Source organism: Rhineura floridana, chromosome 10 (genome assembly GCF_030035675.1).
Source record: "Rhineura floridana isolate rRhiFlo1 chromosome 10, rRhiFlo1.hap2, whole genome shotgun sequence".
In the NCBI taxonomy this organism is placed as follows: Eukaryota; Metazoa; Chordata; class Lepidosauria; order Squamata; family Rhineuridae; genus Rhineura; species Rhineura floridana.
The window spans coordinates 13868806-13891226 of NC_084489.1; the positions used below are offsets into that span (position 1 = coordinate 13868806).

Genomic DNA, 22421 nt, shown 5'->3' on the forward strand with positions numbered 1-22421 from the left:
CTGTTCGGAGACAAATTCTGCCAAATACGGCCCCTCCAAGAAATTTCTGACTTGTGTTGGAGATAACTTTCTCCTACAGAAAGTGAAGGAAGCAACCAAAGGATCAGCTATCCTGGACTTGAATCTAACCAATAGAGATTATCTGGTGGATGAAGTGGCAGTTACGGGAACTCTGGGGGAAAGTGACCACACCATACTTGAATTCTTGATTTTAACAGAAGCAAAAGCTGAGAGCAACCATACGCGCACCCTGGACTTCAGGAAAGCTGATTTTAATAAACTCAGAACAATTGTAAGTACGGTTCCATGGCAAGTGACCCTAATGAGAAAAGGAGTCCAAGATGGGTGGGAGTTTCTAAAAAAGGAAATTCTAAAAGTGCAATGGCAAGCAATTCCAACAAGGAAGGGGGGGAAACAGCAGAAGAAGCCAATGTGGCTTCACCAAAAGCTTAGAGATGACCTGAAAACAAAAAAGACACATACAGGAAATGGAAAGGCCAAGCCACAAAGGAAGAGTACTGGCAGGTATCACGGAATTGCAGGGATGGTGTTAGGAAGGCTAAAGCTGAGAATGAGCTGAGGTTAGCGAGAGATGCTAAAAGTAACAAAAAAGCTTTCTTCAGGTACATCCATAGTAAAACACAGAGAAAAGAAATGGTGGCACAGCTACTCAATGAGGATGGGAAAATGATAACAGATGACAAAGAAAAGGCAGAAGTGCTCAATTCCTACTTTGACTCTGTCTTCTCCCAAAAAAGGGTCTATGATCTTCTCGGGAAATATGAAGTGGAAGGGGCAGGATTGGAACTTGAGATTGATAGACAAACAGTCAAGGAATACCTAATCACTTTGAATGAGGTCAAATCGGCAGGGCTCGATAAACTGCATCCTAGAGTATTGAAGGAACTGGCTGAAGAACTCTCAGAACTGCTGTCTATTATCTTTGCAAAATCATGGAGGACTGGTGAAGTGCTGGATGACTGGAGGAGAGCTAATGTTGTCCCTATCTTCAAAAAGGAGGAACCCGGGAACTACAGACCAGTCAGCCTAACATCAATCCCTGGAAAAACTCTGGAGCAGATTATAACGCAGTCAGTCTGTAAGCACCTTGAAAACAATGCAGTGATTACTAGGAGCCAACATGGATTTATGAAGAACAAATCCTGCCAAACTAATCTTATCTTGTTTTTTGATTGGGTAACCTCCCTTGCAGACTGTGGGAATGCTGTGGACATAATATATCTCGACTTCAGCAAAGCTTTTGACCAAGTGCCCCATGATATTCTGATTAGCAAGCTAGCTAAATGTTGGCTGGATGGAACAACTATCAGGTAGATCCACAGTTGGCTGCAGAATCGTACTCAAAGAGTGCTTGTCAATGGTTCCTTCTCAAACTGGGCGGAAGTAACGAGTGGGGTACCACAGGCTCGGTCCTGGGCCCACTGCTCTTCAACATTTTTATTAACAACTTGGATGACAAGATACAGAGCATGCTTATCAAATTTGCAGATGATACAAAATTGGGGGGCACAGCTAATACCGTGGAAGACAGAAACAAAATTCAAAGGGACCTTAATAGGCTGGAGCATTGGGCTGAAAACAACAGAATGAAATTCAACAGGGATAAATGCAAAGTTCTACACTTAGAAAAAAGAAACCAAATGCACAGTTATAAGATGGGGGATACTTGGCTCAGTGATACGACGTGAGAAGGATCTTGGAATTGTCGTTGATCACAAGCTGAATAGGAGCCAACAGTGTGATATGGCTGCAAAAAAGGCAAATGCTATTTTAGGCTGGATTAACAGAAGTATAGTTTCCAGATCGTGTGAAGTATTAGTTCCCCTCTATTCAGCACTGGTTAGGCCTCATCTTTAGAACTATGTCCAGTTCTGGTCTCCGCACGTCAAGAAAGATGCAGACAAACTGGAACAGGCTCAGAGGAGGGCAACAAGGATGATCAGGGGACTGGAAGCAAAGCCCTATGAGACACTGAAAGAACTGGGCATGTTTAGCCTGGAGAAAACTGTGGGGAGATATGACAGCACTCTTCAAGCACATGAAAGACTGTCACACAGAGGAGGGCCAGGATCTCTTCTCAATCATCCCAGAGTGCCGGACAAGGAATAATTGGCTCAAGTTGCAGGAAGCCAGATTTCGACTGAAAATCAGGAAAAACTTCCTAACTCTTAGAACCATATGACAATGGAATCAATTACATAGAGAGGTAGTGGGCTCTCCGACACTGGAGGCATTCAAGAGGCAGCTGGACAGTCATGTGTCAGGAATGCTTTGATTTGGATTCCTGAATTGAGCAGGGGGTTGGAGTTGATGGCCTTATAGGCCCCTTCCAATTCCAATATGCTGATTCTATATCCCATCTTTTCCCCCAGAAATGAGACTCAAGGCTGCTTACAAATATTAAAACAAATACAGTTAAAAACATATAAATAAAACATACAGAAGTTATAACTAAAATGTAATTAAACTAACTGTATGGTTAAAACCATTTAAAATAGTGTTTTAAAAAAACCACAAAATAAAAATCAGTAAAAACAGTCTCTTGTTAATAGCCCTTGCAGTCAATTCCCAAAAGCCTATCAGAACAGAAAAGTCTTCATCTGCCAACAGAAGGACAGCAGGGAGGGAGCCAGTCTAACCTCCCTAGGAAGAGAGTGACAGAGCCTGAGGGCAGTCAATGAGAAGGCTCTTTCCCGTATTCCCAGGACCGAGAGAAGTGCCTCCCCTGATCATCTCAGGGCTCGGACAGACTCATATGAGAAGATACAGTCCTTCAGATAGCCTGGACCCGAGTTGTATAGGGCTTTATAGGTCATAACCAGCACTATGAATTGTGCTCAAAAAAGAGTGGTGCATTCTTGATTGTAACTGAGTCTCAGTTACAAGTAAGCAAAGGGCTACACTATTTATGTCACTCTAGCAATGAAACATGGTAAGATATAAACAGTGGTTCAGCAACATCACAGAGAAAAGAGACACATTTCTAACATATCCAAGTACCGTATATTCCGGCGTATAAGGCGACTGGGCGTATAAGACGACCCCCAACTTTTCCAGTTAAAATATAGAGTTTGGGATATACTCGCCGTATAAGACTACCCCTGCTTATGACATGCAGGTACTTAGCAGGAAAACTGTCACTTATAAACTTATAAATATTAATATTTGGATTGTCCAGTTATTTTGTTTTTGTGCCTAGGAATTACCACCAAAAACTGGGGAAAGATGTGAGAAATCTTTTTTTTAAAAGCAACATTAAATGCCTAGACTCTAGTTTCCAACACTATGGAGTATTTATTGATTGATTAAGAGAATTTATATCCTGCCCTTTTGCTGTTAAAAACAGAGCTCAGCACAGCTTACAAATATAGTAAAAACAATAAAAATACACAATCAGAGAAAAACAAGCCAAAATGTTAGGAAAAGGAGTCTTTCACACCACATGCTCAGTTCTAAATACTGTTGCAGCAAGTTTTACAAGTTCCTCCAGTATTCCACTGGTGCAGGCACTCAGACATTCAAAGTACTGTATGTTTCTTAGGTTTTATAAAAGCAGAGCTTTGCTTAACTCAAAATTTCTTCTCCCTTTGATAACCACATCTACACAGGTTCCACCTCCATACTCAAAATGAAACTGAGCCTGGAAGTGTACAACAACCCCACACATACCTTGCTAATTCGATTATCAATGCCAGGATGTCTGTCTTATCGACTACTCTCCTGCTCCCCACACACACACACACACACTGGGCATCATGAAAGACCCAGTCCTGGGCTCAGAAAGAAAATAAATATCTGGTCCTCTTCAAAGTATTGATAAGCCTCTTGTTTTAATTGAAATAATAATTATAAATTCTTGTTCTTATCACTAATGGGAGTTAATTATCTTGCATATGCTGCTGTTGCTTCTATGGCTGTAACGGAGTGAGGTTAAAGATAAGTGAAATGCAAATAGGAAAAAAAATACAGAAGGCAGTAACATTTTCCTAAATGTAATACCATACCAACCACAACAAGATTCCTATAAGGCAAAAAACTAAGCATCTCACAACCAGTCAGGATTCCTAACCAAAAACCAAAAATATGATAAATGAAGAAATATTTATATAAGCATAACTATCAAATATATTTATTATTTACACAAACTGTAAAGATATTTATAGTGCAATCCTAAATTTATTTATTCAGAAGCAAGTCCCAGCGTATTCAATGGGGCTTACTCAAACAGGGACAGAAATGCAACCTCAAGTGATAAGCAACTTCATTCACACAACCCCAAATTCCGAATCATGCCACTTTACACTGTTTTGCAACTGTTTATACTTGTTTTTATGCTTATTGGATTTTAAATGGCTTTATTTCTTGTTGTGAGCTGCCTTGGTTTCCAACCCTACCTCACAGGGGTGTTGGAAAGACTCCATACACACACGCACACACTGAAGATGTATAAATACATACAGCCCATATAATAGTTTATTGGCAAACCAATTGGTCATTGCAGAAAAATCAGTATTAGTTTTTTAAAAATCAGTATTAGTTTCCTACAGAATAAAAACTGCAATACCTAAGTAAGCCCTGCCTACTTGCTTTAAAATAGGACTGGGGGGGGGGGGAGAAAGAGAACACAAACACAATTCTTTTTTACATTCACTCCAAAGTCCCATTGATTTTCAGCACATTCATAATCATGTCTACTCAAAAGTAATTCCTACTGAATTCAATAGGATTTACTCTGGACATATGGGATTAGCACTGTTTTTACCCCCAAAAGCAACTATTGGGAAGGTTTTCAAAACACTGCCCAGGATCTGACTCCTACACACAACAGGGGGAAAAACTGAAATGTACATACCTACCCAATTTATGAGATTTTCAGATAAACAGGAGGGGAAACCACCATTTTCTGGCCTCGCAATTGCAGACACTGCCACCAAACAAACACTTCACTGATTGGCTGAAATCCTGAACGGGCGGGGTTAAAGCTACAAAGTGCTATACAGTAGTTTAAAAAAAGATTTAACCGGGGGGGGGGGTGCGTGACGTTTTTATATATATCTCGAGAACCACACCACCTAGAAACTTAATTTTTTTTAAAAATGAAAGCTGAGAATCCGGGCCACCTAAGGGGCTAGCCAGGCGCCGGGTGGCATGCTTAGAATCCGGGTAAAACCCGGCTATCCGGGCAATATGGCAACCCTAATAAGACGACACCCGGCGTATAAGACGACCCCCGACGTTGGAGAAGATTTTCCAGGGTTAAAAAGTCGTCTTATACGCCGGAATATACGGTACATCTTCCTATCTATAGTTCAGCAATGTGGGCCATGTCCAGGGGTTGCTTCTATGAGGATTATACAGCCACAAGGGTAGCTGTATACTATAGCTGTGGATTTCTTGCATTCCACAACATTAACTTGAAAACACTGCCCATGCCATTCTGCTGCTTTCCTTAAGAACCTTTCAAAACAAAACCTTACAAAATTTATAATCCTGAACTCAGAATTACTTGCTTAACAACCCTCTAAGTTTTCATGGTGATACACAAAACACTCAGAGAGAATTGAAAGTTCAAACTGTAAAACATAAGGGGAAAAAATCCAAATCCCTGTTGGACTTTTTTCTGTCAGTGATCTCACAATCTGTTGAAATTAATTAAAAACCAGCCATGTTCACCGATTACCTGTAATCCCATTACTCATCTCGCCCCATACTTTGACCTTCATCTTCTGCAGTTTAAAAGTTAAAAAAATTCCTGGCTAATTTTTAATTAATTTAAGAAAATTTACAGTCAAGTCTATTATAATGTCAGGCATGCTCAGTAAGAACCAACTGTCAGTGTTCTAAAAGCCAGACTCACAGCTACTGGGCTTGGCTAATCAGGTGGCCATTTTGTGAACAGTATCATTGTTTTTCAGGGTTTCCTCCACCTTTTTATTCTACAGCAGACACATGTAATCTCCCACCCAAATTTGAACCGAAGCTGTCCCTGGCCACATCCACACCAGACCTTTATTTCACTTTAGACAGTCATGGCTTCCTCCAAAGAATCCTGGGAAGTATAGTTTGTGAAGGGTGCTAAGAGTTGTTAGGAGACTCCTGTTCTCCTGACAGAGCTCCAGTGGCCAGAGTGGTTTAACAGTCACCCACTCTTCAGGGGACTGTAGCTCTGTGAGGAGAATAGGGCCTCTCCTAGCAACTAGGGCCTCTCATTTCACAAACTACACTTGGGTGGGAGATTACATGTGTCTGCTGTAGAATAAAAAGGTGGAGGAAACCCTGAAAAACAATGATACTGTTCACAATGTTTTCCTTTAGAAAGGAAAGGGGCTTTCCCTCTGCCCAGTGCCCCACCTACCCATTCTCCTCCCCTCCCCCATCCTTCCTTCCCCCCTTCCTGCTCCTCCTCCAAGTCAGTTTCACCCATCCTAAGCATGATTGTACAGGAGTAAATCCCACTGAACTCAAAAAAGCATGCAAATGATCAAACCTGCCCTCCCCTCCTCTTCAATCCCTTTTGCCTCTTCCCTCCCCTTTCCTTCGCCCCTCCCTCCCCATCCCAATCCCCTTCCAATCCTCTCCCTCCCCATCCCAATCCCCTTCCAATTCTCTCCCCCTCCTCCTCCTCGGTCAGTTACACCTATTCTAAACATGACTGCATGGGAGTAAATCACACTGAACTGAATAAGCATGCAAATGATCAAACTTTTCCTCCTCCCCCCCCTGCTCCCATCCTCTCCATCCTTCTGCCCTTCCTCCTCTCCTCCCTTACCCCATCCTTCCTCCTCTCCTCCCTTACCCCTCCCTTCATCCTCCTCCCCATCCTTTCATGGTCAGTTTCCCCTATCCTAAGCATGATTGCAGTTGGAGTAAATCCCACGGAACTCAAAAAGCATGCAAATGATCAATCCATTCTCAGCAAATGTGCACAGGATCGCATTTCTTACCTCCCGGATTAAAAAGCTGAGAAATTCACTAATAGGCAAAAAAACCTTGTAGTTTAAGAGCATATCAATAGCCCACAGATATTTCTATTAAACTTTAAAAAGCAGGGAAATTTGGCAGCTATAGTGAAAGCACCAGGGGAGCAGGAGACCTGACCTCCTCTCTGAGATATTGGACTGGCCTACAAATGTGTAAAAATGCAAACACAATTTGGGTTGGTCTTTCACAGTCCAATCCACTTCCGGTATAGCTTGGAAGAATTTGGTAACATGTGCCTCTGAGCATATGGCGAGTGGTGGCAACACCTGAATCAGCCCAAATAACAGAAACAAGACATGTGCTCTGCTGAACTTGTTTTAGCAGGGAGGAAGCAACAAAATTAAGATAGTTGATAAGAGTTCAGATAGTCACTTTAAATATGTTTGATTTACTTCCCAATTTTAGTGAAGTTTCCTATAGTAAATCATTTTCTTTCACTTCTCTTTCTGTGTATATGTGAAGTACAGCAACACTTTGCAAAATTTACATTAAAAAAACTCCAAAAACAATTGTGGAATAATGGCACTGACTATTCTACAGAACAGTCTCCAATGGACACGAGGAGTGTCTCAGTTTGCACAAGACAAAACAGTGGGAGGTGAAATATAATCTAGCAAAATTCAAGGTGTGGTATGTTTTTAATTGACCATGCCCACCTTTTCTTAAGTGAAGTGGTTGAACCATAGGAGGCTGAAAACATGCATCTTGGGCAGGCCAAGTTTTTTTTCCCAAACAGATAGATTCATTGCTTAAGTAGCAACATAATCACTCTGATTTTATATCAAACTGCAGTTTTAGATTCAACCTTTAATGCACCCAAATTAGAAATAGAACATAGCCTTCAGTTTGAAACACAAAAGGCTTTCTTCACTATCATATGGCATTAACCAATTAAAATTCTTTAAAATTAATAAAAATAAATTTATTTATTTATTTCTAAGACACTGGTTTCTAGGATGGATGAGAGAAATATAATTTTCTAGGTAAGACTCTCTGTAGAAACAGTAGTAAAAGAAAAGAAGCAAAGTAAGAACACAAAGAAACATACAAAAATGTAATTCTCCATCTTTGGAGATGGCAAGTGTTGTTGCCACTCACCATATGCTCAGAGGCACGTTACCAAATTTTCCCAATCTATACAGGAAGTTGATTGGACTGTGAAAGACCAACCCAAACTGTGTTTGCATTTTGACAAATTTGTAGAGTAGTACAATATCTCAGAGATATAGGTACATTCTTAAACCTCAAAGTTTTTACTTGTTGGTGAATTTCTCTGCTTTTTAATCCAGGAGGTAAGAAATGGGATCCTGTGCAAGTTTGCTGAGATTGGATTGATCATTTGCATGCTTACTGAGTTCAGAGGGATTTACTCCCCTGCAATCATGCTTAGGATAGGTGAAACTGACCACAGGGGATGGGGAGGGGAGAAGGAGGAGGAGGGGAGCAGGCAGGAGGAGAAGGAGGAGGGCAGGTTTGATCATTTGAACATTTACTGAGTTCAGTGGGATTTACTCCTGTGCAATCATGCTTAGGATAGGTAAAACTGACCATGGGGAGGGACGTCTGGAGCAGACAGGGGAGGAGGAAAAAGGAAGGAAGAAAGGAAAGAGGGGAAGGCGGGGAAAGGCAGGTCTGATCATTTGTATGCTTATTGAGTTCAGTGGGATTCACTCCCATGCAGTCATGGCTAGGTTAGGTAAAATTGACCATGGAGGAGGAGGACGACGGAGAGTAGAGGGAAGGAAGAAGGGGGGAGAGAGGACAAGAAGGAGGGGGAAGGAGGGAATTTGAAGGGAAGGGGGAGGGTTGAAGGAAGGGGAGGGAAAGGGCAAAAGGGAGGTAGTGAGGAGGAGGAGGGCACGTTTGATCATTTCCATGCTTATTGAGTTCAATGGGATTTACTCCTGTGTAATCATGGGGAGGAGGAGGGGAAGGGGGAAGGGAGGGGATTCATTTCTGTGCAATCATGTTTAGTATAGGTCAAACCGACCTAAGGGAGGGGGAGGGAGGGAAGGGGAGGATACTGGGTAGGTGGGCACTGGGCAGAGGGGAATTCCCTTTCCTTTCCAAAAGGAAAAACTTTGAACAGTATCATTGCATTTCAGTGTTCCCCCCACTTTTTTATTCTACGACACAAGTAGCCTCCCCCCCAAATTTAAACCAAAGCTGTCTCTGGTCACATCCACACCAGACCTTTATTCCACTTTAGACAGTCATGGCTTCTCCCAAAGAATCCTGGGAAGTGTAGTTAGTGCATATAACACCTGTTCTGGCCCGCTTGCACTGGCTGCCAATATGTTTCCGGGCCAGATTCAAAGTGTTGGTATTAACCTATAAAGCCTTATACGGTGCGGGACCACGTTACCTTGCGGAACGCCTCTTCCAATATGAACCGGCCCGTACACTACGTTCTACTATGAAGGCCCTCCTCCGGGTTCCAACTCATAGGGAGGCCCGGAGGGTGGTGACAAGATCTAGGGCCTTCTCAGTGGTGGCCCCTGATCTATGGAACAGTCTCCCCGAGGAAGTGCGCCTGGCGCCGACTCTGCTTTCTTTTCGTTGCCAGGTTAAAACCTTCTTATTCTCTGAAGCATTTTAATTTAAATTGATTTAATTTTAAAAATGTTACTGTATTGATTTTAGATTGCATTATTTTTGTATTATATTGTGTCATTTATTGTATTTCTTATGTTATTGTATTGCCATGTTCACCGCCCAGAGAGCTATTGCTAGTCGGGCGGTATATACATTTAATAAATAATAATAATAATAATAATAATAAGGGTGCTGAGAGTTGCTAGCAGATGCCCTGTTCCCCTCACAGAGCTTCAATCAGAGTGGCTGACTGTTAAACTACTCTGGCCACTGGAGCTCTGTCAGGGGAATAGGAGTCTCTCAGCACCCTTCACAAACTACACTTCCCAGGATTCTCTGGGGGAAGCCATGATTGTCTCAAGTGAAATAAATGTTTGGTGTGGGTGTGGCCCCCTGATTAGCCAAGCCAAACAACTGTGAGTCTGGCTTTTAGAACACTGACAGTTGGTTCTTACTGAGCATGCCCAACATTATCATTGAGTTCAATGTTAAATTTCTTAAATTAATTAAAAATCAGCCAGGCAGTTTTTTAAAATTTAAACTGCAGAAAATGAAGGTCATAGTATGGGGCAAGGTGAATAATACGATTACAGGTACTCAGTGAACATGGCTGATTTGTAATTAATTTCAAGAAATTATGAGAACTCTGACAAAGTCCAAAAGGGGTCTAGGTTTTTTTTGCTCTTTTTAGATTTTGAAATCTCGATTCTGTTTTGTGTATCGCCATGAAAATTTAGAGGGTTGTTAACCAAGCGTTTCTGAGTTCAGGACTATACGTTTTGTAAGGTTCTGTTTTGAAATGAGCTTATGGGAAGCATCAGAATGGCATGGAGGGTATTTTCAATGTAACATTGCAGAATGCAAAAATCCATGCTGGCTATACTATACAGCCACTGTTGTGGCTATATAATCTATATGATGTCTCTGGGGGCAGTCATTATGAGATCTGGGGCAAGGTTTCACCTGCATGCCAATGACACCCTGCTCTATTTCACTGTAACATTCAAATGAAAAGAGGTTGTGCATGTTCTTAAGCCAGTGCCTGGATGTAGTCATGGGCTAGATAATGGCTAATAAACAGGCTAATTCTCACAAGAAGGAGACCTATGAATGGGTGGTTCCCAGGTCAGGGATTTGGGTTGTGAACCAGCTCTGGGGGTTGCACTCCCTCTGAAGGAGCATGTGTTCCTAGAGCCATCGCTATCACTATTATTATTATTATTAATTTGGTTTATTACCCACCCTTCATCCTAAGTCCCAGGGCAAGTCACAGCAATTTGAAATACAACGTTAAAAGCAGTTTAAAACAAATTACAATCACACAAATACGGTGGGTCCTAAAACGTCTGAGTCAATCCTGATAATTCTGGCACTGTTCACAAGGATGAAACTTTAAAGGGGTTCCGTTTCCTGAATCTGACATGTACATTCATCACTTATAGTTGAAATAAGGGGACACAATAATTTTAAAACATATTTTATTTCATTTCATTTCTGGTTCAAAGACACATCAGAGACCTCTGGTGGTTAAATATATTATTGCGTATCAGAAACAATTGTAATTCATATTCTGTATAGCACCTTCTGCAATCAGAAACTGGCATCTTGCAGCACAATTATAATCAACATCATAGGGTTATATTGTGGCCCAAACACTTGGGAAATAATACAATATACTGTAAAACTTAAAAAGATGTCCTATTTACCAGAAATTGAGGATTAAAATTACAAGAGTAATGAATCAGCCCCAAACAATAATAAGGCTATACTATTTTTTTTTTTTTTAAATCTAAAATTTTAATTTTGTTTCTAAGCCTTTAAGGAAAATATAATAGTAATATGAAAACTACAGGCTGACTTTGGGTACTATTTCTGACACCACCAAGAAAATCATCTATGGGAATATGAATGCATAAATGGCATCAGAAATGTAGTATTTGTCTTTTAAACTAAAGCCAAGATTAGCATAATCTTACCCAAGTCTTGACATTCCTGGATAAAAAGACTATACTATAAAATGACAATACAATTTATATCAAAGTCTCACCTGGGGTTTTGCCCAAACTGAACATATAGACATCAAATGTTAGTGTGAATGAATGTCATCTACCAAAAGATGAAAAGCACCGAGAAATGAAATTCTACGTTATTTTGATGATGTAGGTAATAACAGCTCCTCATCTCATCACACTGCACCTGTTGTGCCCAGGCGCAAGGGGAGTTAGATCAGGGAGAGGAATCAGATGAGGATGAGGTCCCTGGGGGTGTTAGAGGGGGGATTCTGCCAGCCCGCAGACTTCCTTGGCCAGCACCCCCATCAAGGCAGGTCCCACCCCGTTTGCGAGCTCCTCGCCTGAGCCGTTGGGAAGCGATCCTTTGCGGGCGCCAACCCCACACATGCAGTAATCCCCGCCTGGCACTTCAAATGCTTCTCCGCCAACCAGCTTCCCAGGTTGCGCTGTCACCTAGCGATGGGCCGTTGGAGGCTCGCCCCCCCCTCACCCCACATGAGAAGAGGGACTTTCAGAGGGTGGAACTTCAGAGGAGCCATCATTAATGAGCGAAGACCTTCCCTACTTAAGCAGGTCCTCAACCTGGCTCTAGTGCTGATTCAACTCTTCCCATACGCTGCAGAGACTGATTAGGTAGACTAGTTAGGGAAAGCAGTGAGTCAGAGTAGACAGGTTAATGAAGCGCACTGCTTTGGATGTAACCATCACACTCATAAAACGAGAATTAAACCAAACCTCGCCTCTGTCTCGTCTCTCGGACTCTGGGCAGGACAGCACCAGATCCTGGATATCCCAGGTCTCACATCTCTACAGCCTGTTGAGCCCAAAGCCCTCTTTGGTCATTTTTATTTGGTGTTATCATACAAGTAGGGGGGGGAAGGGCATGGGGATGAGAGACTAGCTCCACACACGCACGCACACACACATCCCTCCACTCTGTTTGCCTCCCATGAACTAGAGGGCAAACTACTGAAGCAGAGAGCCTCATGTGCTCATGGAGACCCTTGCATATTTTAGAACCCTGGAATATCAATGTTCTAAAATGTGTTGGGAGCTTCACAAGTACAGGAGGTTCCCTGCTTCAGAAGCTCGCCTTCAAACTTGTGAAGAATGAATGGAATGATGATGGGGGGGGGAAACCTAGCATGCTTGTCCTCACAGCTACCCTCATGTTAATAGCAAAAGAACACCTGATTCACCCTCCCATATTATAGCAGACATGGCTACTCCTTTAGTTCCCAGCATACCTCTTTCCACCTCTGAGAAAGTACAACTATCATATTACCACAAGACAGGTCAATGGCACTATCCTTTCTACTTAGGAGGAAGGCACTAGCCTCATAATTCACCATGTAATCCTAACCATGGCCACATTCACACCAGACATTTATTCCACTATTATTCCACTTTAAACAGTCATGGCTTTCCTCAAGGAATCCTGGGAATTGTAGTTTGTGAATGGTGATGAAAGCTGTGAGACGACTGCTGTTTCCCTCACAGAGCTACAATTCTCAGAGTTTTCTAGGAAGAGGAAATGACTGTTAAACCACTCTGACAAGCTGTAGCTCTGTGATGAGAATAGGGGTCTCCTAACAATTCTCAGCACACTTCACAAACTACACTTCCCATGATACTTTGGAGGAAGCTATGACTGTTTAAAGTGGAACAATAGTGGAATAAATGTCTGCTGTGAATGTGGCCCTTGTCTATTTGGAAATAAAGCCTATTGCATTCAAAGGGTCTTACTCCCAAATAAATGGGGTTAGGATTACATCTTTAGGCTACAATCCAATACATACTTACCTGGAAGTAAGTCCCATTGAACCCAATGAAACTTACTTCTGAGTAGACATGTATTGGCCTGTAGCCTTAATCTTTTTGCCACAAGATTTCCTTGACTGTGCCCAGCCCCTCCTTGTTTGACTATGGTGACAGGTCCTCTGCTCTGCTTCCTAAAATAATTAAAATCAAGGAAAATCTCCATCTATCACAATTACATACCAGTTCTATGGATAACATGAAACAGGCCAATATTAATTTAGAATGTACCTTTTATACCTCCAAATGGCCCATAAATCATGTTGCAGGCTGTTCTCTGAAGATTATGTTCATACATACGTTTTAGCTGATATTGGTTCCCATGTTCAATGTTTCCCAAGCTTCCTATTAAATACAGAGAAAGAAGGCACTAGGTTTGTAGTATTTTCCCCTTCCTATGTTAAATTGTCAAAGATATCATGCTGTGATTACACTGCACTTGAAGGCTATTGTTTTAATAATTATAACTATGTTAGGATCAAGATTCCATTGAGTTATACCTTATACTGCAAAAATAAATAAATAAATAACAAGACATACTTAGAGCATGTCAGTATGCTGTACATATCAAACCACCTCAGCAAAGTGAAGTACAGTTGGCTCACACAAAAACAAAACTAAAATAAGTAACTTAATGCAATGCCAACATTTTAATGTTAAGGAAGCTCTTTGTGTTACTCTGTCTTCATCTCCACATGCCCTTTACATTCTGTTAAAGTAGCACAGCACATCTGTATACTAGCCAATTGGCATACTCAGTGAGAAAATAATATCAATATATACTTTGTTGTTGTTGTTGTTGTTGTTATGTGTTGTTTTTCCCAGCATTATTGTCTTTTCTAGAGCATCATGTCTTCTCATTCCGTGTCCAAAGTATGATGACCCCAGTTTCATCATTTTAGCTTCTACTACTACATTAATGTCAATTCACAGATATATCCATGATCCCACTTCTTAACGACATATCGGAGCTACCGTTTAAAAATATTTAACATTACCTTTAAAATATTTAACATTCAAGGGAGACAAGCCTGTATGAAATTTGTAAGAGTTGCTTTAGAGTCCTGATTGTTCCAATTACACATAATCTAAATTGTGTTGGAATAATGCAGTATCATATTTAAGCAGCAGTTCATTTATAACAGACATTAGGAATTTTGATTCCTGGAAAAAATGTCCTCTGGCCTAGTAGCCCTGTCCTCTAATCCCAGCAGTCTAAGTCTAGAAAAGGGGATTACTGTAGAAAAAACAACATGTATATGCTCGAAAACAAGACCAGGAGCAGACTGCAATACAGATCATGAACTGGTCGTACCGAAAATCAGAGTAAAGCTAAAGAAGAACAACAAAGCAATCATAATGCCAAAATACAATTTAAATAACATCCCAGAAGAATATAAAGATCAAATAAGGAACAGGTTTGAGGCTTTAAACTTAGTTGACAGAGAACCAGAAGAACTATGGAATGAAGTCAGAGACATTATCAGGGAAGAATGCAAAAAGACAATACCTCTATTTAAAAAGAGAGAAAAACTTCAATGGATGACTGAGGAAACTCTTAAAAGGGTTAAAGAGAGAAGGAAAGCAAAAGCAAAAGGAGATAGAAACACAGTCAGAACCCTAAATGCAACAATATAACGACTAGTACATAGGGACAAAGAGAATTATTACAATTTGTATTGTATAGAAATAGAAGAGGACAACAAAAAGGGAAGAAGAAGAGCCCTATTCCAAAAGATTAGAGAAATGAAAGGGAAATTTAAACCAAGAGTAGGGATGTTGAATAATCAACAAGGGAACACACTGATTGATCGAGATGAACAAAAAGGAAGATGAAAGCAATACTCCGAAGAACTCTATAAAAGAGATGCAAGGATGACAGATTCATTCATGGAGGAACCGTATGATGAAGAACCAGAAATTTTAGAATGTGAGGTAAAAGCTGCTCTTAAAATACTTAGAAGAAACAAATCACCAAGAACAGATGGCATACCAATAGAGTTGCTACAAGCTACTGAGACTGAATCTGTCCAAATTTTGACAAAAATTTTGTCAACAAATATGGAAAACTAAACAATGGCCCACAGACTGGAATCGTTCAATATACATCCCAATTCCAAAGAAAGAGGATCCCAGGGAATGCAGGAATTATCGAACTATTGCCTTAATATCCCATGGAAGTAAAGTAATGCTCATGATTCTACAACAAAGTTTCTTACCATATATGGAGCGAGAAATGCCAGATGTCCAAGCTGCATTTAGAAAAGGAAGAGGCACCAGAGATCATATAGCAAACATACGTTGGATAATGGAACGGACCAAGGAATTTCAGAAGAAAATCACCCTGTGCTTTATAGATTACAGCAAAGCCTTTGATTGCGTAGATCATGAAAAACCATGGAATGCTTTAAAAGAAATGGAGGTGCCACAGCTTGTGATTGTCCTGATGCACAACCTATACTCTGGACGAGAGGCTACTGTAAGGACAGAATATGGAGAAACCGATTGGTTCCCAGTCGGAAAGGGTGTGAGACAGGGGTGTATTTTATCACCCTATTTGTTTAATCTATATGCAGAACATATCATACGGAAAGCGGGATTGGACCAAGGTGAACGAGGTGTGAAAATTGGAGGGAGAAATATAAGTAATTTCAGATAGGCAGACAATACCATACTACTAGCAGAAACCAGTAATGATCTGAAACGAATGCTGATGAAAGTTAAAGAAGAAAGCACAAAAGCAGGACTACAGCTGAACGTCAAAAAAACTAAAGTAATGACAACAGAAGATTTGTGTAACTTCAAAGTTGACAATGAGGACATTGAACTTGTCAAGGATTATCAATACCTCGGCAAGTCATTAACCAAAATGGAGACAATAGTCAAGAAATCAGAAGAAGGCTAGGACTGGGGAGGGCAGCTATGAGAAAACTAGAAAAGGTCTTCAAATGCAAAAATATATCACTGAACACCAAAGTCAGGATCATTCAGACCATGGTATTCCCAATCTCTATGAATGGATGTGAGAGTTGGACAGTGAAAAAAGTGGATAAGAGAAAAATCAACTCATTTGAAATGTGGTGCTGGAGGAGAGCTTTGCGCATACCATGGACTGCGAAAAAGACAAATAATTGGGTGTCAGAACAAATTAAGCTAAAACTGTCACTAGAAGCTAAAATTATGAAACGGAGGTTATCATACTTTGGACACATAATGAGAAGACAAGATTCACTAGAAAAGACAATAATGCTGGGAAAAACAGAAGGGAGTAGAGAAAGAGGAAGACCAAACAAGAGATGGATTGACTGCATGAAGGAAGCCACAGACCTGAACTTACAAGATCTGAACAGGGTGGTTCAGGGCAGATGCTGTTGGAGGTCACTGATTCATAGGGTCGCCGTAAGTCATAATCGACTTGAAGGCACATAACAACAACAACAAATATGCTCACAGGCATTTGGGGTTTGTTTTAGTTATTATTTAATATACTTCATCACTGAACTCTGCCATAAAGCCTCAAATTAAACAATGCAGTTAAATCAATTATTTTTACTTAGCTTACCTTTTAATTAGCTTACTCTTTCATTACAAAACTTTACTACTACTGATGTTCCCTGGGCAATACACCATACTGTAAATCTTATAAAAATGGCTTCCTTCCTCTAATGCTTCCACCATCTTGAGGATCTCATGGGTAGACACACCCACAAAAAATCATGGAGCTAACAAGTTCTAGAACATGTCCATTTACTCACCGACTGATGACAAAATTAAATTTAAACATTGAGACAAACCATGAGGGACTATAACTCTCTCACAATGCAGTGGAGGAATGGTATACTGAATACTCCTACATATAAAAAGCTCCATGTAGGTGGAATGATAGAGCCTCAGGATGACATTTGTTAGTCAACTTCAGGGGAGGGGACCCTCCAGCCTGTAGACCAATCTTGGCCCGCTAGGGGATCCAATTTAGCCTGTGAGGCCATTTTCTGCAAACCACGTCCACCCACCCACCCATCAGCTGATATCAATGATTACATCAGCTGATGGGTGGAAGGACAGGGTTTAAACCTACATTGGCTGAGTGCCCTGTTCCCAGCAGGGAAAAGAATTGTGCAGCCAACGCAGCAGGATTGAATCTTCGCTTCTCTGCCTGACTTGAATTGACATTTTATTATCATTTTTCTGTACTGAAGCCCACCACAAGACTATGATTTATAGCTAGTGGTACAAGTCTTACCATTAAGATATTTGTGTAGCATTATCCTCTCCCAAACAAATTGTCATTATTACCCATTTATGTTCTCCACTAACATTATTTCCAGCTGTGAACCAAGTCTCTTGATGACCTTGTTCCATCTTAGTCATCCTCCTTTCCTTGGTTTTGACTTTTATTATCATCATCATCATCATCAATAATAATAATAATAATAATAATAATAATAATAATAATAATAATAATAATAATAATAATAATAATAATAATAATAATAATGAGATTTATATCCCACCCTTTCTCCCAGTAGGAGCCCAGGGAGGCAATCAATCCAGCTCACAAATATTGGACCTATCCAATAGTTACTTTTCAGTAACACAGGGACAGAATATTTCCTCAAGAGGGCAAGCATTAATCCCATACTATTCACCTTTTAATAACATCCCAATTGACTAAGCATTTGTAGATCATAATATATACACCGCTTTACTTGGCTGGAGAATGTGGAAAGAAAAAAGAAATTGTCACCATAATCTGAAGACTTTTTTTTACCTGAGACAGCATATACACATAATTTTTTGCAGTGTAATACAGCCAGATGAAGCAATTCTATACCACTGCCATGAAAAGAGAAGAGAAAATTGTGAGGCAATTGTTAAGAAAACTACATTACCCTGGGACTATTAAGATAGCAACATTTCTACTAAACTTTGGTCAAGATCCTGTGGTACATAGCAGACCTTAATGAGCTTTCACACTCAATACTTTGGACAAGCCATGTTTTTACTTGCATGTATATGCCTCTCAATTTTTTTGCAAACTTGAAGAGACATTTTGTCCTTGCAGGCATTAGAAATAAACAAGCTCACTTATCCTTTTATGATATTATGCAAGGCAGTTTCCTTATTGCATGGAGACATAGGATACCAACATGATCTGACACAGACATCTCTACAGTATTCTAACAAATACCAAGTTATAAACTGAGAACAATGGCAACTGTGTGATATTTTTGAAAGGATAATAAAAAATGAAAGAGCTTGCAAACTGATCTACATTAATTATAGTACAATTACTTCAGCACTTATTTAAGAAATATTTAAACTGTCTTTCAGATGAAGGCATCTCGCAATTTTAAGTGTTGAGACTTTTCAGAGAGCTGTCCATCATCTAAATCCTGATGTTCCAGCTGGGGTGGCTTCTGTATCTTTCAACTGCTACAGTGCCCCCTCTTGTCAAAATGTGGAGGGTGCAACAAGAGAGGGGGCCTTCTTGATGGTGCCATCTCCCACTTGTAGAATGTTCTCCCTGGTGAAGTTTGCCTGGCGCCCAATTTATAATCCTTTCTGCACCAGGCAGATATATTTCTTTTTCCCAGGCCTTTTAACAGCATTTTTTTCAGCATTTTAGTAGGTTTAACTCAGCTGTAGCTTAGTGGTAGAGTATCTGCTTTGCATGCAGAAGGTCCCAGGGTTTGACCCCCAGCATGTCCAGGGAGGGCTGGGAAAGAATCCCTGTTTAACAACTGCCGGTCAGTATAGATGATGCTGAGCTAGATGGACCATTGGTCTGACTTAGTATAAGGCAGCTTCCTATGTTCCTAACATCTTTTATTAGTGTTTTAATATTGTTTATTGGGGTTGTGGCATCTCAGATGAGGATCTATTCTGTATTTTAGGTCTGTCCCTGAAGAGGAATTCTGCTAGTAATTGATTTGTGAAGATTACTTATATATTTTTCTTTCCTTTGATAAATGTAATACATAATGATAATAATAAATGAGAACCATCTTGACCTGCAGGGAGGAGAGAGAAGACAAAAAAGCCTGAAGAGCTGCCCACCATCTAGCTCTCAGTGTTTAAACTGAGGTAGCCTCTCACTTATTCAACTGCCACCACAGGACTAACTGAGGACCTTGAGAGAAGAGGAGGATCTGGTTTTCAAAAAGTGGTTTGTTTTTTGACACCTTACCTTTGCTATTTTATTAAATAATTTTAATATTTCTATTTAAACCACTTTGTGAGGTTTGCCTGAAAAGTGGTATATCAATATCGTAAGTAAATAAAATATATTAGTCTATCACACAGTTCAGACATAATAATCTTGAGGATCAGAAAAATGCCCTCCTTCCTCCCCTTTTGTATGCTGACACCCTCCTTCATTTTCTGGTTTCCTTAATTCATACCTATTATTATCATCACATCAGAATTGGCCCAACTATAGTCAGCACTAACCTCCAAACCGTTATACTTTGAAATCATACTTTGTAGAGAGTTTGCAAGCAATAATCTGGAGGTTAGAACTACGAATGGTAGAAAGATGAGAATTCAGTGAAAAACATTACCCCCTGCAAAGTGTGCTCCCACTTTTGATGGCAAAGATGTTCATTCATTCAAAGTGAAGGTTGGAAGTATTGATTTCACTGACTTAGCTTTGTGACATTGGCTTCATGTGGCCGTGGCAGCATACTGCTAGCTATATGACTCTTGACTGGCATGATGACATAACCAGCAAGAAAAACAGGAGCAAAGCAGCTGTCAGAACATCAGTGGAGAATATTTGATGTCCCCTCCCCAAAAAAACTATTTTGTGCACCCAAAATGTTCACCCAGAAAGTTTAGCCCAGCCCTACCCAACATTGCCTGATTTGGATGCCAGAGCAAGAAATGAGAAAACAAAGGAATAAAACAATCAGTGTTAGAGAAGTAAGAGGGACCCCAAATGTCAACATCATTTTATTGTTCCTCCAAATAACGGTTTAGGGGGAACAATGAATTTGACCATGAAAGAGCTAACAAGATTTATTTTCTTTTGTAAATGATCAGTTTTATAGTATCTACTTTCGTAATGTTCAGGTACATTAATATTTCTAAGATGTAGCATAGCTCTAAAAAATGAATATGATAAAAACTGTATTTTGATTCTAGTATAATTGCTACAATATAAGCCCAAGACACTTCATAAAATATACCTGGTCAATCCTTAGGGAGCAACTTGGCTCCAGCGAAAAAGTCACTTAACTTAAGTTTCCCAATTAGTAAGATCATTAGCAGTGATGCTGGCTGTTTACTTACGACACAAATTTTCCTACTTCCACTTGGAGTATTGGCTCAGGTAGCTGCACTTCCAAGAGCAAATCTTCAGCTTGCATAGCATCTCCAGGTTTTATTGGATGGGGATTATAGATTCTAAGAAACCCCATATAACTGCCCACAATTATTTTATCTGAAAAACAAACATACACAAAGAATGAAAGTGAAACTTACACAACTGATCATGCAGCACCCTGCTGTTTCTATACAGGACAAAGCTTTGGGAGTATGCTGCATTGAAATCAGTGGAAATTATTTCCATGTAAGCATGCACAGGATCAAGCTGTGCATGTGTTTAGAGTTGCACACTTACAGATCAATTCTAATCATATTGAATTAAATCCCTTTAAGGTTAATAAGGCATGCTTCCTAAAAATATATATTATTTAAATTTATATCCTGCCCTTCCTCCCAAAAGAGCCCAGGGCAGCCAACAGATACTGTAAAGCACTAAAAATGTCTTTTTAAAAGTACATCTTAAAACAAATTCCAGTACAGATGTAGACTGGGATAAAGGTATCTATTTAAAAGGCTGGTTGAAAGAAGGTTTTCAGTAGATACTGAAAAGATAACAGGGCACCTGTCTAATATTTAAGGGGAAGGAATTCCAAAGGCTAGGTGCCACAATACTAGAAGATACTAGAATACCAGACGATCTGCTTCCTATGTTGTACAGAACAGACTTCCTGATAAGATGGTATCTGCAGCAGGCCTTCACCTGCAGAACACAGTGAACAACTATGTATGCTCAGGGTGTATGCTTGGGATTGTAGCCTCTGCATAGTTAAATCCATTTGACACATGGAAGTGCAAGCAGTGAAACTTCACAAAAATGTTAGGCACACGTCAAATCTAACAATGTCCACTTACCTTGTACACTGCTACTATTGTCAACATTTCCAACACATAAGCATCCTTGATCAAATTCTTCTTTGTTGCCAACTACTGTAGACCACCAGTCACGGGCTTTAAATAAAGACATTTTCCTTCAGCCCTAGTGAGGGGGGAAAAAACTATCTGGAGTAAAACCCACCTAACTTCATGTTCAAATGGGACTTCAAAAGTAGTTTGTGATGTAGTATGGAAGCTACTATTTGGAGAGGGAGAAAGAATTAAACCCCTGTTGAATGCGTATACATGCCCTGCAAGAATTCTGAATTGTCCACCTTTATTTATACTTTTAAAAGCAGCTATACATATCAAATGTTAACAGCATACACCACAAAATGTAACTCCTGAGGACTTAGTTTAATAAATGAGAAGTGTGCAGAATAAAGAGCTTTCCAACAGTATAATCAATACAAAGGTGGGCACTGTGCTACCAGTGGAACATGGGCCACTGTAATTATGTAGATTAAGCTACAATAATGCATATTTTCTCCCTCAATTGGACTAGTAGAACAATCTATCTAATCAAATCTCAACTTCCTTCAAACTCACCAAGAACCTGTTCTTTTCTTATAGAAACAAAGAATCTAAAAGGCCATGTGTGAAAATCCATATATGCAATCAGACATTCCTGCCCCTCCTTCCCACTGCAGCCCCTAAAACCCCCTGAAAAGGCTGTTTGTGAAGGTTCAAGGCCCCTCTGGAACAGGATTCAATATGACATAAAGGGCTGGCTTTGGAAAAGTAAATCATCAACCTATTTCCCACAAGTGTGTCTTCTGCTCATGCACAGGG

At 40.1% G+C, this 22421-nt stretch overlaps 1 protein-coding gene across 12 annotated transcripts in view; it reads right to left on the reverse strand.

Annotated features, from left to right (window-relative positions):
- The window catches only part of BBS9 (Bardet-Biedl syndrome 9), a 461803-nt gene that overhangs the window by 437470 nt on the left and 1912 nt on the right, over positions 1-22421 (reverse strand). For all 12 annotated transcript variants that reach the window (XM_061587171.1, XM_061587183.1, XM_061587182.1 and 9 more), the window contains exons 2-5: positions 21609-21732; positions 20721-20871; positions 18199-18263; positions 13659-13772 (exon numbers count right to left, since the gene is read on the reverse strand). In XM_061587171.1, coding sequence (XP_061443155.1) covers positions 13659-13772; positions 18199-18263; positions 20721-20871; positions 21609-21720 — 442 coding nt within the window. In that variant the 5' untranslated portion in view covers positions 21721-21732. The remainder of the gene's footprint in view (positions 1-13658; positions 13773-18198; positions 18264-20720; positions 20872-21608; positions 21733-22421) is intronic.